The sequence below is a fragment of the Argentina silus genome (genome assembly GCF_951799395.1).
Source record: "Argentina silus genome assembly, chromosome: X".
In the NCBI taxonomy this organism is placed as follows: Eukaryota; Metazoa; Chordata; class Actinopteri; order Argentiniformes; family Argentinidae; genus Argentina; species Argentina silus.
Window position 1 is genome coordinate 27,118,454 of NC_139653.1, and position 16,417 is coordinate 27,134,870.

The 16,417-nt window shown below is 45.4% G+C and overlaps 1 protein-coding gene across 1 annotated transcript in view; it reads left to right on the plus strand.

Moving 5' to 3' along the window:
• Nucleotides 1-15,856, plus strand: part of egfem1 (EGF-like and EMI domain containing 1) — a gene marked incomplete at both ends in the record, with an annotated part of 67,708 nt that extends 51,852 nt beyond the window's left edge. The window contains 29 exon segments of the mRNA XM_083694654.1: nt 323-445; nt 730-867; nt 1,053-1,175; nt 1,430-1,552; nt 1,700-1,924; nt 2,239-2,370; nt 3,290-3,418; nt 3,788-3,916; nt 4,042-4,176; nt 4,426-4,560; nt 5,509-5,634; nt 5,795-5,926; nt 6,341-6,472; nt 6,733-6,861; nt 9,603-9,731; nt 10,402-10,530; nt 10,897-11,025; nt 11,157-11,237; nt 11,240-11,266; nt 11,350-11,478; nt 12,137-12,268; nt 12,594-12,722; nt 12,950-13,078; nt 13,767-13,895; nt 14,086-14,214; nt 14,336-14,464; nt 15,028-15,156; nt 15,313-15,441; nt 15,783-15,856. Coding sequence (XP_083550780.1) covers nt 323-445; nt 730-867; nt 1,053-1,175; nt 1,430-1,552; nt 1,700-1,924; nt 2,239-2,370; nt 3,290-3,418; nt 3,788-3,916; nt 4,042-4,176; nt 4,426-4,560; nt 5,509-5,634; nt 5,795-5,926; nt 6,341-6,472; nt 6,733-6,861; nt 9,603-9,731; nt 10,402-10,530; nt 10,897-11,025; nt 11,157-11,237; nt 11,240-11,266; nt 11,350-11,478; nt 12,137-12,268; nt 12,594-12,722; nt 12,950-13,078; nt 13,767-13,895; nt 14,086-14,214; nt 14,336-14,464; nt 15,028-15,156; nt 15,313-15,441; nt 15,783-15,856 — 3,644 coding nt within the window.
• Between the last annotated feature and the right edge of the window lie 561 nt (nt 15,857-16,417).

The following is a 16,417-nucleotide window of genomic DNA, read 5'->3' on the forward strand; positions in this document are numbered from 1 at the left end:
TGTGTGTGTGTGTGTGTGTGTGTGTGTGTGTGTGTGTGTGCGTGTGTGTGTGTGTGTGTTTGTGGTACCATAATCACCCAGACCACCACCAGGCCTGTGACAGAGACATGACTATGACTATAGGTCAAGCAGATTACAGACCCCAAAAACATATTTCAAAACCCAGAAAGTATTTATCCATCCTAAGAACCTGAAGATGTAAATTAGATTCCATTCAGTAGTCTCATATAATTTATAATAGCAGTAGTTATGTTTTGTCAATGACAGTGAGCACCCTGTTGACTTGTATTGTGTTATAGTACGGTTTGTGTTGACCCTGCAGACATAGATGAGTGCAGTTCGGGCCAGGCTATGTGTGCCCATCGCTGTGTGAACATCCTGGGCTCCTTCAGCTGTGTGTGTAACCCTGGCTTTGAGCTGGGGGCTGATGGCAAACAGTGCTACCGTGAGTATAATGTACATGATGACAGAATCTGCTATGCTGTGTAGCATTATAGTACTCACAGTTCTCTTGCTGATGAAAGAATACTAATGCTGTTGCAAGTTGATGATGCTCCTGAATTTTTCAGCCGAAGAACCATACAGAAGTATATCTCCATCTGATGTATGGAGTATGACATATTTCTAGTAATCATCTGAAAATGAAAAATGCACTTACAGTGTATGATTATTAGGCTGTAGTATTATAGTGTTAGCTGTGGCTTTGTGGTTGTTTACCATCTTTTCTAGGTATTGAGATGGAGATTGTCAACAGCTGTGAGAAGAACAATGGTGGTTGCTCCTACCATTGTGAACACACTACTAATGGACCCCTCTGCTCCTGCAACCAAGGATACCAGCTGGCTGAGGACAGGAAGACCTGTGTAGGTAGGTAGGCTACTCTGTTGTGTCACTCTCTCTCTCTGTCTCTCTCTGTGTCTCTGTGTCTCTGTGTCTCTCTGTCTCTCTCTCTCTTTCTCTCTCTCTCTCTCTCTATCTCTCTCTCTCTCTCTCTCTCTCTCTCCTTACAGCAGGAACAGCAGGTTAATCCAAGTCTTTCCTTGTTTCTCTAGATAGTGATGAGTGTGAAAGTGGAGAGGCATGCTGTAGACAGTTCTGTAAGAACTACCCAGGAGGCTACGAGTGCAGCTGTAAGGCCGGCTACAGACTCAAACAAGATGGCTGTGGCTGTGATGGTAAGAGGAATGGCATTACCCACTAATATCCACTCATAGGGGCTTTACACATTGCAAGGCTGACTCAAACCACACTGTGCTAGCTTGGATTTCAAGTACTGTTACAGCAACTATGGTGGAAGTATAACCAGACCAGTACAATACAGTTTAGCTGGGCTCAGTTCAGTTTGGCTCTGTAGTCTGATTAGGGTATTAATCTATTCAGAATGTACCTCTGGTCTTAAAGCTCTTAATGTTAAGTTTTGTCTTGCCAGACATTGATGAGTGTCTGGCAGAGAGCTCTGGATGTGAGCATTACTGTGTCAACACCCTGGGGACCTACGAGTGTTTCTGCCGACTGGGCTTCCGTTTGGACTACAACCAGCATGCCTGCGTCCGTGAGTAGTCTCACCCTGATATTGGAAAAGGATTGGTGGGGTATTGTGTTGGAAGACACATTTCCAATTATTTCCCAAACATTCCCTTAGTCAGCCCAAATGACGGTGATGAGTGCAAGTGTGCTATGACTGTCCTCCTGTCTCCAGTGCTGTATGACAGTGACCTGGATGAGGATGACGAGGAGGAGGATGGGGAAGAGGATCTGGAGGTCCATAGGTTACCTGACCTACTGTTCCGCAGGCCACCTCAGCTCCTACAGTACACTGCAGCCCTGCACTCTCCCTTTGATGATGATGACGATGAGGAAGAGCATGAGCAGGAGGAGGCCCAGAGAGAGCACAGAGAAGAACTCACCCTGGTTAGCCACATAGGTAGAGACCCTAGTAATCACACATATGGCCGGACTCAGACAAAAACTAAATAATGCCAAGGTTTTTGTATTGATGTATACTGTGTATGTTTACTGTATATGTACTGTAATCTGTGTTCTGTGTTCTGTGTGTGTGTGTGTGTGTGTGTGTGTGTGTGTGTGTGTGTGTGTGTGTGTCTGTGTCTGTGTCTGTGTCTGTGTCTGTGTCTGTGTCTGTGTCTGTGTCTGTGTCTGTGTCTATGTCTGTGTCTGTGTCTGTGTACGCACACATGCATGTGCATTTGCATGTGCATGTGCATGTGGTGTGTCTATCAGTGTGTCTAGATGACTCTTTTGGGAATGACTGCAGTGTGAGCTGTGCTGACTGTGAGAACGGGGCTGTGTGTGGTGTGGACAGAGACCGCTGTAAATGTACACCTGGATGGACTGGGATCATCTGCAATGAGAGTAAGATTCCTCAGTTGTCATCCTAACCTATTTAGTTAGGATCAACTTGTGGTCCTCTGTGTTTGAGTTAGCCATTGACCAGATCAGTGTTAGGGGGGAAAAGAGCCCCCAGCTATTGTGTATGGCCTTGTGCATTGATGGCCATGCATCAAAGCTGTCCAGTCCAACATGTAGGAGTCTGGGCTGTTTCTGTGATTCAGAACACAAGGGCATCAGGGGAATCAATCTGTCTTCTACTGGAGAGAGGCCAAGGCCCACAGTGAGAACACAGCTCCGGGCCAAGGATGTCCAGCGCTAGGGTTGAAAGTAAGGATCCATTGTTCACAGGCAAAGGCATGATTAATGAGTGTCTTTGGCCTGAACTCCAGCCAGGGAGGTAATTATGAGAGTAGCCATGTGGGGATAAATCCATTACAAGCGATCAGTCATTTTTAACCCAGAAGAGGCTACATAGTTTATGAGCACATTTTACAGAAACATTTCTGTCACTGTTTCGACTTGTATTGTAGCTTGGGGCGAGGACGTAAAGACAATATCTCAATCCTCAAAAGAATTACATGCAGAGGTTTTCTGTTTATGTGCAACTTGACCATACATTGTTAGCGATTTTTAAATATTTAAAACATTTTCACAAATTGATTACAAATTGAATTTTAAGTGTCATATTTTTCCCAAGAAATTTGTTAAAAAGTTATGAAAATAGTGCAGAATGGAATGCTAACTGACTTTGAATGTATATACTGGAATGTAGTTTTTAACACTTTGGACAGGTCCAGCTGGGCCTTATCGTAATTGCTATCAAGGCATGTGGGAAAAGGAAACCCAAAAGAGCTATCACTGTGGTGCAAGACCATACAGTATGTGAGGAGAACAGTGTGTGATAGTTGTTCAAGGTCTCTCTCTCCCTCTCCCTCCCCAGCCTGTCCACAGGGGACCTATGGGCATGCCTGTAACAGCCTGTGCCGGTGTCAGAATGGAGGTTCCTGTGACCCTGTGACCGGGAGGTGTGTGTGCCCACCAGGAGTGCAAGGCCAGCTCTGTGAGGATGGTAGGTGCTTCAACACCCCCCCCCCCCCCCCCACCCCCCCCGTTGGTGAACAGTCTTCAGGCGACTGCTCAACCATAGGGGTCACGCCACCACAACACATTTTTCCCTCATTACTGATACTTCAATGGCTACTTTCCCCTCCTCCTTTTTGCATGTCTCCATTACATTACATGTCACAGCTGCACCAGGTCCAGACGCAGGCCAGACGCAGACCAGGCCAGGCAGGGTTTCATGTGTACCTTGTGCCTTAAGTGGCTAATCCTATTTACCTGTCACTCCATCCGCCCTCATTTATTACATCGCTCATAGGGTTAGGGACTGTGTCAACTAGTAGGATTATATTCCACTATCTACTTTCCATGTTGACAGGTTGCCCACAAGGATACTTTGGCAAACACTGTCGAAGGAAGTGTAACTGCCCAAACAATGGACACTGCCACCGTCTCTATAGGGCATGCTTGTGTGCCCCTGGGCTTTATGGTCGCTTCTGCCATCTGCGTGAGTACCCAACACCAAATAATAGTACATTCAGTATACTTTATGCAGCAGAGGAAGACAAGGATGCCGATGCTCCTCTATAATGTCATCCTGGGGCTGCAGTGACAGATACCTGTTCCCCCCAGCATGTCCCAGGTGGACCCACGGGGCCGGCTGCTCCCAGGAGTGTGACTGTGTGCTGGAGCATTCCACAGGCTGCCACCCCAAGAATGGCACCTGCCTGTGCAAGCCTGGATATCATGGCCCTCAGTGTCAGAAAGGTATGCTGTTCACAGGTTAGAGAATGCTGTGGTCTTTTTTTGCCGTTTTTGGTGCCATTAGAACCTTTTTGGTTACATTTAGAGCCCTTTCCACAGAGAGGGTTTTACATGACACCAAAAGGCTCTCCTACCAGGATAGCAGAAGAACCCTTTTTGATTCTAGGTAGAACCTTTTTTCTAAGAGTGTGGTCATTGAGGTAGTGTTGATAATAGTGAAGCTGCTCCTCTTCTGTTTGTGCCCCTCTCCAGAGTGTGTGTCAGGGTTCTTTGGTGATGGTTGTCATCAGCAGTGTGACTGTCCAGATGGAGGGGCATGTGACCCCAGGAGTGGAGAGTGCACCCACAGATGTCCTGCAGGGCTCCATGGGTACCAATGCCAGCTGGGTGAGCCAACACTATGACTCTGACTCCAGCACCCCAACTCAGTACATTACCGTTACCCCTACTGCTCCACACTGCCTTCATGTGGCCCCTATATTATCTAAATACTTATGAATATGAGACATGTCAGTAAGTAGCCTCTGTTTGTGTGTAGCCTATAGTACGTGTTTGTGTGTAGCCTATAGTACGTGTTTGTGTGTAGCCTATAGTATGTGTTTGTGTGCAGCCTATAGTATGTGTTTGTGTGTAGCCTATAGTACGTGTTTGTGTGTAGCCTATAGTACGTGTTTGTGTGCAGCCTATAGTACGTGTTTGTGTGTAGCCTATAGTACGTGTTTGTGTGTAGCCTATAGTACGTGCATGTGTGCATGTGAGTTTCCTGAATAATGGCGACTGGCTCTTGCTCTGCTGGCTGGTGGACAGTTTCAAGTTGTTCCAATTTTAAGCAGGCCTCTCTCCTCGGGCCCAGAGACATTGAAAAACATTTAGGAGCTCTGTTTAAGTCATAACTCCATCTCCCTACAGACTGGCCAAGATAGCATAGCAAGGTTATTTTAGTCCTAATGCACAGTCCATATGTTTGTATGTCACACGCGATATCTCAGACACCACTGGAACAATTTTGACCAAACATTTTTTTGACTAAAATGATAAAAGTCTTGCCATACAGATCTGGCATTCACAAATTACACTGATTGGGGGGATGCTAGTAAAGCATAGTAAACAACTGAAATTCCGAAATGACACTGATTGGCCGTGGGGGACAACATGTTCACTGTAGACCTGTTTTGCCTTGAATTGAAGCAAGGTTGTGACCACATCACAGTCCACTGTGAGATCACTCTGCTACTTCAGGATCCAAGATGAAGCCAATATGAAAGGAAACAAATGAACAGTTGTGTGTATTCTTTTCCGTTCTCTCTGTATCTATCCATCCATCCTTATGGATAGCCTGCAGCACAGGGCGCTTTGGGGAGAACTGTAGGCAGAGCTGTGAATGTGGAGGGGCACCCTGTGACCCTCTGACAGAAAGATGCATCTGCCTTGCGGGGAAGACAGGGATTGCATGTCAACAAAGCAATAATGCTGTATAACTCTGAGACAACACATCAACCTCTCCAAACATGTCTTCACCCCACCAGCTAGTTAACCCCCCTGTGCTGTTGATGTGTCTCTAGTGGACATACATCTCAGTATCTGTTAAAGATGACCAGTGTCTTCCTGTCCACCCCTTTAGACTGCCCAGAGGGATTTTGGGGCTTAAAGTGCAAGTTCCCCTGTGCAGTGTGTGAGAATGGAGCGTCCTGTAACAAGCAAACAGGTGTCTGTGACTGCAGCCCTGGGTTCATAGGAAAACTCTGTCAAAGTGGTAAGTGATGCTCATACTTAGTAGATACAAACACTCTGCAAGTACAGTAAACTTCAACCAATGACATTTGGCTCTCCTCTGCATGCACGCGCACACACACACACACACACACACACACACACACACACACACACACACACACACACACACACACACACACACACACACACACACACACACACACACACACACACACACATGCAGTCACATACTTACACCATAAACCCACATTATGTTCCAACACCCTTTGTTCATAAATTCTCAATGTTATGAACTGTATGTGAAATTGAGTGTATGTCTATGTGTTAACATATGTATGTAATTGTCTTTGCCCACCCATGTGTGTGTGTGTGTGTGTGTGTGTGTGTGTGTGTGTGTGTGTGTGTGTGTGTGTGTGTATGTGTGTCTAAACAGTGTGTGAGGCGGGGTTCTGGGGGGAGCGATGCTCTAGCAGATGCCAGTGTGAAGACAGCTCCCTGAGCTGTGACCCTGTGAGTGGGCGATGTGTGTGTGAGGCAGGCCTTACTGGAGACCACTGTGAGCAGAGTAAGAACTGAATCGCCTCCTTCACCATCAGTACATGTGGGAGAAACTTTATTGTAGTATCTCCTATTTTTTTGTAAATGCTGCCATCTTTAGGTGGTTCCTAGTTATTGATTTCTGGACGAGATCCACAGTAATACGTATAGTTGTACTAAGCATCCACTCCATACAACTATCCTGATGCATGTCCTTACTGTAGACTGTACTGGAAATGTATCCATCTAATTTTGTCCTCTCTCCTCTCTCTCCCCTGGCTCTGTCAGGGTGTGTGGAAGGCAGCTATGGTCTAGGCTGTGCTCAGAACTGCCAGTGTCAGAATGGAGCTCTATGTGACCATGTGAGTGGGGCTTGCACATGCTCACCTGGGTGGGCCGGGACATTCTGTGAGAAAAGTAAGACATCTACGGACCTAATAGATTCTCATGCTATAGATACTACTCAGTCAGCCTCCGCGTTTGTCTCTCTCTCAAGCCGTTAATGTTTGGCCAGGTATAAAATGCCAAGTGGGTGTAATGTAGAACCATGTTAAAAATGTATAGCTTTTTACCAGACTTCTCTACACAGAGAACATTTACTCATGAATTTGGTGTCAAGCTACCAGAGCTGAGATGAAATATGATTAAATTATGAGCTACTGTTGTAGGATCATTGGTCAGTCACAGCTTTTAGCCTGATAGCTATACAATGTACTCTTCAACAGAATTATTTGAAATGCTTGCCATACTTCTTAGAATCTGTTGCTATGGAGTAAGATATTTTTCCATTATTTGCCTTTCCTATTTCGGAGTATGTCCCTTGCTATGCTCTGGGGGGCGCTGAGGAAAGGTCATGATTTGCCTGGTGCAACATTTTGATGCAATTTTGATTCAATTTCCATTACATTTTCATTACATTTCAAAAGAATCAAATCCATCATCCTTGTGAAATGTGATCATAATTTGTTGGCTTATATTGAACTGGACGGAGCGATGGGAGAATGTGCTCACAATTTCATTGGTGTTACATTCCAAGAACCCTCCCTCCACATGCTGAATGGTTGTTTGTTGTTATGTGCGTCATCTTTTCCAAAAACTGAATTCCGCCCAAGCAAGGCCTTTGATTGGTATGAGATGTCACGAGGCATCACTCAAACGAGTTTCCAACCCTTTGTAGCTACTTTCTGCAAAGGATTTCCCCAGGCTTTCCAAACTAGGAGCCTGGTCTCAACGAGGTTATGGCCAGAGTAACCCAGTCTGGCTGTGTGGTCTGAGTGACTGTTACTCACAGACAACCAGGGATCTGGAAATAATCCTCCACTTTAAACAACTCATATAGGTTGAGATGTAGCACACTGATGGTGTAGTAGTGTGTGGACTCATTATGCCACCCACAAACACAGGCACAGAGCTAAAATCTTTCACATTGGAAAAACCAGCATACTCCAGGCTAACAAATGGCTATCAAATGACTCATCACTCTGGGATCAAGTGGAATGGAGTCGCCCCCTGCTGGTGAAATTAATACTAGGGAACTTTAAATCAGGATCCTCCACCCACAGGTGTCAAACTCATTCCATGGAGGGCCGAGTGCCAGCAGGCTTTTGGTTTTTCCTTTCAATTAAGACCTTGTCAACCAGGTGAGGGGAGTTCCATACTAAATAGTGACCTTAATTCATCAATCATGTAGATGGGAAGAGAAAAAACCTGTAGACACTCAGCCCTCCATGGAATGAGTTTGAGACCTGTGCTCTAATCTCTCATAATAATGTGAACATGTGCATGTAAAGGACAATTCAGAATGTATAGTTGCCAAGGTTACCCGATGATTAAGCAAATCGAATATTTATCTTCATTCTTAAGCCATTTGAATAACTGTAGATAAAGTAAGTAAGTTTGATGGCCGATTATTTGAGCACCACTGCCTGAACAAGGGATAAGATGGTCTAACTCAGTAATCTGCTGTGGGTGTTTGGTTCAATTCTACTACCTCATACTACCTCTTTATTGTGGCATTACCCTAAGAGCCTCTGTGCAGATGTTCAACAATTACCTCCAGTACTGTGCCACCCCCACAGACACACAGCAGGAAGCATAACAGTTTTCTCGCTGGACTAACCTTAATAAGTAAGCTGGCAAACGTTACAGTATAACCACTACTGAGGCAGATGCAGAGTAAATTATAGCAGCCTCTGTGTGAAAAAAGCCATGGTGAGTCTAAAAGATACTTCCTGTGTCCAGATTATTATCAGAGCAGACTGTGTAGACTGTGCATACACTGTGTAGGGGCCAATGTCAAGTCACCCACAACTAGGGCAGAATGGAGATGTCTCATACAGCTGAGAGACATTGGCAAGCTAGAGCAACATAGTAAGGACATAAATTACTGTCTGTGTTGCAGTATACAAACACTACCTCCATGTTACTCTGTGATAGTATTATTCTTTTGTAACAAATTGAGAAATCAACAAGAATCACTGAATAAACACATCCATTCTGTCCTTCTACAGTGTAGTCAAGCATATAGACAATGTTTACACCACATAGGGAAAGCCCTTATTCATCTTTCAAGTTTTCCAGAACTCATTTGGGCGGAAGACAGTGTGTTTACCAACCTCCCTGAATGTCTATTGACTTTGCTCCTTGCCCACTTCTAACTATCTAGTTGTGTAGCCTCTTCTAAGTGAATAGAAAACAGACTGGGGAACTGGCATCACTGTTCACCAGAAGTGGTAGCAGTAGTGGGAGTGAGGTGGGGGAAGGAGGTGCACAGTAACCTGGCATTGTTTTGGCCTGGGTTCCTGGACCCTGGCGACTGGCCTGTGGAATCAGCAGGTGTTCTTATTAGGAGCTCTCGGTGTACCCCTTTCCCTCTCTAAGGGGACAGCCCCTAAGCCTCCTCTGGCTTTAATGTGGCAGGGATATGCTGCACATGTGGGACATGAGCTCACATAACGAACCAATGCAGACGTTCCACAAATGAACAGCTAGAACAGGGTACTGCAATTTGATATTATATTTTTGGTAGGTGGTAAGACACAGAGAGAGAGAGAAAGAGAGAGAGGGGGTAAGGGAGGAAAAAAGTTGGCATCTAACTTCCTTTCCTGTTTTGTGAAGCTGCCAGTCCTAACCAGAGGATGTTTTATCTTGGCTTGCAGTGTGCCCGGACGGGTTTTATGGTCTTGACTGTGGCCAGATGTGCGAGTGCAGGAACGGTGCCCGCTGCCACCACATCACAGGAGCCTGCCTCTGTACCCCTGGCTGGGCGGGACCACAGTGCATTCTGGGTATGGAACCCACATCATTAAAACAGGGTGTGAGGGAGCCTCTCTATAGTCCATCATGGCATCCTTTCCTTAAATACCGCTCAAATGTGTTTGTGAACAATTATCTGTGTAATGATACACTGGCCTTCTTTAGTGATGGGTGGGAGGGGGGGGGGGGGGGGGGCTAGAATACCCTCTAGCATGTATCATTAATTATTCTGGATAAATACATCCACGTGTTTTGAGGAGAGCATGTGAGGAGTTACTTGGAAAGCTCTTTCAATACTCTCATGCAAAGTTTCCTCCATGCTTCATGCTCTTATTTTAATGAATCTTGTGAAATGCCCTCAAATGTTTAGAGTCTGTCATTCTGAAGTCTTATTCAAGAGGTCCTTTTCTCCCAGAGCATGTTTGTGGTCTTGATCACCAAAGCCCAAGTCAGCAGAAACCGAGTTGCAAGACTTAATGACACATTTCTGTCATTCAGTGGTTTCCTTCTCTTTATTTACTCAAATGTATTATTTTTTTATTTACTTTTTAACATAAATCATTTGGGGGAAGTTTAGATATGAATTTTATACATACACAAACATGAGTATTTTGCTATATACTTCCATAAGTTTATGCTGAGTGTTTCCTCATTCCTATATACTTCCATCAGTTTATGAGTTTTTATCCTGTGTTTGGGTAGTATGCCCAGATGAACATTTTGGGGAGAACTGCAGCAGGACCTGTGACTGTCAAAATGGGGCCACATGTGACCATGTCAGTGGCCAATGCAGCTGTGGGGCAGGATGGACCGGAGCCAGCTGCCAACAGCGTGAGTGGCTCATCAGTCAACCCAGTACTGCCCAACCAACTGTAACCAGAACACCAGGGGGTTTGCATGGGACAGCCATATCTCCTGTACAAGGATCTATGAACAAGATGGTTTCTAAAACAAGAATGTAGAATGTGAACTAGAATGTTACTTTATGGTTATTCAAAGTATTAAGAAATATCATGACAGTCTTGAATGATTGTGCAACTCTCTCTGCAGGTGTATTTGCCATGTTCTAGTTGTCATGCCACCAGCGCCACAACAAATCCTTATTTCTATCTATCTGAACTGCTTACTGATCCTTTCATCAATCCTCTTTATGTCTGTCTGGTCTGTCTGTCTGTTTGTCTTCATTGTTGTGTCCAGCCTGTCCTGCTGGGACGTATGGAGAGGGCTGTGCTCAGCTGTGTCTGTGCCAGCATAGAGGGTCCTGTGATGGGATGACTGGCCTGTGCTCCTGCCCCAAAGGCTGGACTGGAGCGGTGTGTGAGCTGGGTGAGTCCCTCCTGTCACTGCTGCCCAATGCAACCAGAGGAGAGTAGCACTGCTAACCCTTATGATGTGCAGTGGAGAGGAGCAGTACTGTGTGACTGTGTATTTTGAGGTCTCTTCTTCCCCTCTCCTAGAGTGTGAGGAAGGTCACTATGGAGAGGGCTGCACACAAACTTGCTGCTGTACTAACAGAGGGGAATGTGAGGGACAGGGAGGTATAGCTGTCTCCCGGGCTGCCAGACAGGTGACCTGTGACCTGTGTGCAACCCTAACCTTCTTTTTCCTGTTCTGTCTTTAACTCTTGTTACATGTGTGTCTGTGCTGCAGCCTGCCCTAAGGGTTACCATGGTGATGACTGTGAGCAGAGGTGTGAGTGTGCACATGGAGTGACCTGCCACCATGCAACAGGCAGGTGTGAGTGTGAGTCAGGATGGAGAGGGACCAGGTGTGACAAATGTGAGTGTGTCTTAGACACGGGTCAGAAAAGCACATAATGAATCATTTTAACTTTGTCTGTACAATTGTTGTTTAATTTCAATACATTCCTAAGACAAAAATAGCTATGTTCGGTTTGTGATACGTTCCTGAAATGGGAACGGTTGTGAAGACAGTAAGAGCAGTCTACCACTCACCACCCTCTCTTTGCCCCCTCCCTCCCCTCACACACTCACCAGACATCTGATAAATGTTATGCTCAGATTGCCAAGTAAAACAGGAGACATTGTTTTTGTCTCCTCTGCGGATAAGGGCTTTTGGAACGCAGACATGGGTAATGACAGCGCTGTAATTGCCTCTTTAGTCTGGAGTTGTTTCTTATCTGTTGTACACACTGCCTGAGTAAGTGCTGTGGTTTCAGGAGAAAAAAAACATGTTTGTTTCGTCGATTTATCTTGCTTTGTGTAAGTATATGAGTGTCTGTGTACTGCACAGTCTTAGTGGGAATAGGTATCTCAATGTGAGCGCATACGTGTTGTGTAATGTGTGCATACAGAATGTGTGTATGAATGAATGTTGGACCCTACACAGCATACACTGTTACCAGATGATATAGTGTTTCAGTGTGTCTATGTCTACCTCCTCCAGACCCTATTCTACCCACTTGTGTCTCCTCCAGCCTGTCCGCCTGGCATGTTCGGTCTGAATTGCAGCCAGGTGTGCCATTGCTCTGGGCAACATCAACAGTGTCACCCGGTCACAGGGAGGTGTACTTGTCTACCTGGTTACTACGGGAACCGCTGTGAATTGAGTAAGCATTCTCTACATTTCGTTGGTCCACTGCTGTGAACAGATGGGAATGTCATGCCTTTGTGAACTAACACTTGATGCATTTCTGTCCGTTTTGTTCAGAATTCTGTTTTACATGATGGTGTAGCACACAATGCAAGAAGGGAGACAGAACCACAATACACTAGTACTGTACATCAAAGTATAATCGATCTGTTTCATTGTTTAGTTTAGTTTTATGTCACTACCAACTAGGACAAAAAACAAGTGCTCTCTCTCTCTCTCTCTCTCTCTCTCTCTCACTCTCTCTCTCTTTTTCTCTCTCTCCCTCTCTCTCCTAACCCCAGGATGTCAAGAAGGTACATACGGACCAAACTGCAGGGCCAGATGTAGGTGCACCAATGGGGGTCGCTGTGATATTAAGACAGGGGCTTGCCAGTGCCCACCGGGCTTCATAGGAGCTGACTGCAGCACTGGTAAATGATTATACACGGATAACTCAGGAGAAAACACATCAGGGGGTTTCACACACTACAGGGCTGCCCTGAACCATACTTGGATATTTCATTTTTACATTGTTCCACGGTGGATGCATCACCTTGGTTCAGCTCAGTTTGGCTCTGTAGTGTGATTAAGATACAGGTGTGTCTGTCTGATGTCTTCTGGGAATCAGCCTGAAGACTGCTCATGTTTATTTCCAAAGGTTGCCATCCTGGGCACTATGGGAAGAACTGTGCCCTATTGTGCAACTGTGGTGAGGGAGGACAGTGCAACCCAATGACTGGGAGGTGTATCTGCGCCCCAGGCAAAATTGGACAGTCCTGCCAACAAGGTAATTATCTTACTGTAACTTGTTCCCCTCACATTCAAGGAGCATTGAGGTTGTCATCCACCAATGGGATTTCAGGCAGGAGCTCATCAAAAGTCTGATTGGCAAGTGGGAAACCAACCAACAAAATTAGGTTGTATTTTTCAAACATTGTAGATGTGTGTTTAGTTAACAAATGGTCAATTTCCTCGTAGTATGATCACAGGGCTAGTTTCTTGGAGAACAGAAGCAGAGCTTGAGTTGCTAATCTTGCCGTTTATCAGTAGTTCCACTGAAGTGCAAATGGGAATTTCCATTCCAGGCTTTTGTAAATGCTCTCTCCTACTAGTGCACACCATACATCTGTAGACATGCCATTGCTTATGTTCTTGTGTTGAATGTTTACAGAGACCTATAAGTAGCTCATTTTCCATGTTCCGTGTCGATGGACTTGGCGTAGAAACAAATAAATAAACAGGGGAATCAAAGTGATTTGGTTATTGTTTTCTCAATCTAAATTAACCAAAGAAACATGATGATTCTTTATATCTGTGCCAAATTAGGCCAGTTTGCCATCTCACTAATGAACTGTTGCTTAAATAAACTTATATCCACTGTGTGGTGGGCTCACTGCTGGATAAAGAACATAGCCCTGCTAATATTGGCCTTACTGTACTGCTGGGATGTTGACTAAGCCTTGCTGCTCCTCCAGTCTGCCCTAGGGGGCGCTACGGCCTTCAGTGCAGGAACACATGTGTATGTCAGAATGGGGGACTCTGTGACCTCAGTGATGGGACCTGCAAGTGTGGGTTGGGCTGGACCGGACCTCATTGTGAGACAGGTAAGCTGGAGACAGGAAGGGCGTGTGTCATCATACAGCTTCTGGAAGGCTGCAGGGTCTATTGAGTTCTATTGTGGCTCATCAATTACTAAAGTTACTCTCAGAGAGGAATTTAATGTCTGCTTGTTGCTTGTTGAAGTTTTGTGAGTGTGTTTTGCTATGTTGTTAATCCATGTCTCTGTGTGTACAGCGTGTGTGCAGGGGAAGTATGGACCTGATTGTGCGCTGGACTGTCCATGCCAGAACAATGGAACATGCGATCGCTTCACTGGCTGTTGCAGCTGCACTGCCGGAAACTACGGCCACTCCTGTGAACACCGTACGTTTTTTTATAATTATCATACAGTTTCTATGAAAGAGCTAGTTGAGATAGCTTGTTGTGATCTTGTGTAGATGAGTGACACAAAGCCTTTTCCTCCTTCTTGTTGTCCTGTCCCTAGAGTGTCCATCTGGATTTTTTGGACAGAACTGTGCTCGTCCATGTGACTGTAGGGTGGGACAAACATGTGACCACATAAGTGGCCGATGTCTGTGTCCCCCTGGCTATCATGGATCTCAATGCCAGAGACGTGAGTACCGGTTGATAGAGGTGAACATATAGATTATGTAATCTGATTCACACTGCATTTTACAGTAGGGCCCATTCTCATAGAAAGACTTAATTTCTACTCATTGAAAGAATATGCATTTGCTTGTGTGAGTGTCAAAAAGAGACATAGAAAATACAATTTTGTGGCAGAGAACATGTGTATGAGTGTGTGCATGCATGCATGTGTGCATATGTACTGTAAGAGTGTGTATTAATAAGTGTGTGTATGAATATGAGAGGGAGAGAGATGGTGTACAGAATGTGTGTTAGCGTGTGTTGGCCCGTCTTGGCGAGCAGACAGGTGTGGTTATGTGATCAGAGACAGGTGTTTCCTGGCTCCCACAGACAGGCTCTTTAATGCATTCCTGTTGCATTTCTGTGCCCTCCTGCCTGTTCTGGTTCTTTCTGCCACAGTGTCAGGGCCTAAATGCCCCCTTCAGCCCCAGCAGGAGATGACAGAGCAGCTGCAAAGCAGGCAGAGACTTTACTGACGTGTGTGTGTGTGTGTGTGTGTGTGTGTGTGTGTGTGTGTGTGACTTATAGAGTGTGAGTTTGGCAGGTTTGGCGAAGGCTGTCAACAGGTCTGTGACTGTGTTGGGGGAGCACCATGTTACGCAGCCACGGGACAGTGCCTCTGCCCCCCAGGAAAGAGTGGAGTGCGGTGTGAAAAAGGTTTGACATTCAGTACCACCAATTAGGATCTTTTTACTGTAATATGTATAAATATCCTTACAGTACCTAACTTCAAAATAGTTAGTTATTCACTGTATGTATCTGTATGTATTTGTTTTTCCATTTTAAACTCTCTCTCTCCTCTCTGTCTTTCAGACTGTGGAGGTGATCGTTTTGGCCCTGGCTGCTCCCTGCAGTGCCAGTGTTCCCACCAGGCTCAGTGTGACGCCCGCAACGGCCGCTGCCTGTGCCCCCTCACCTGGCTGGGGCCCACCTGTACAGAAGGTAAGCCCTCTCTCCTGATGACTGGTACATACCGCCCATCACAGCAGACACACAGGACCCAGCTGTAAAGCTGAAACAGGTTTGGTGAAATAGTGTGTCACTAAGTGTGTCAGGATCAGCCCCTCAGCTATGTATGCCTCCCTGTCTGCCTCGATAGCGGCTCCTGCCTCTGACAGTTATTTTAATCTGGACCCAGCGGGGCGTCAGGCTTGAAGCTGTCTCGGTTTCCCCCCACAGCCCAGCTCACGGGACACCAGTGTACCAGCGACTCCCCTAAACTCAGGAACATTTGCTTTTGATTTCAGAAGGTGCCAAATGTCTTTTTTCTCTTCTCTTTTCAGGGCTACTAGACCTTGTCCCAGCACTGAGCTTCTCTCCCTCCCAGAAAAGACTGTCTGGCCTCTCAGACTCATAGTTCGAAATGAAGAGGTTTGCAGTGAAATTATGAGAGATTCAGTATGAATCAGTCACACAAGGACCTGCACAGCGCTGAGCTGCTACAGTAAGAGTTGGAGGTAACTTTCTCCTGAGCTCTGAGTCTCAGACAGGACTTCTCAGGACTGCAGCTTTGTAACTCTACAATAACTGTAATAACAGCAGGACAAACCCTTCCCCTCAATGATATCCTCACCAAGCAGCTTGTCCAGTTACACCCTCAGAGAGATGTGAGAGAGCAGCACTGGTGGGTCATTCCATGTCAAATCAACAAGCCATGACACCCATCATCTCAAATTGTTCTGAAATGGTTTCTGTAGTTAGAAACAGATAAGATAAGTATTCCGGCATCATTATTTTGTAGAAATATAGTTTCATCCATGAGAAATAAGATAATTCATTGTTGATTGTTCCCACACTGGCAATTTTCATTTTGTGTGATCATTTTGTATAATATTCAATAGAACCAAATCAAACCCCAAATCCAATTTGAACCAAACTGGAATATCAGTTCTCTATGGCTGACAAGTAATATGAAGCT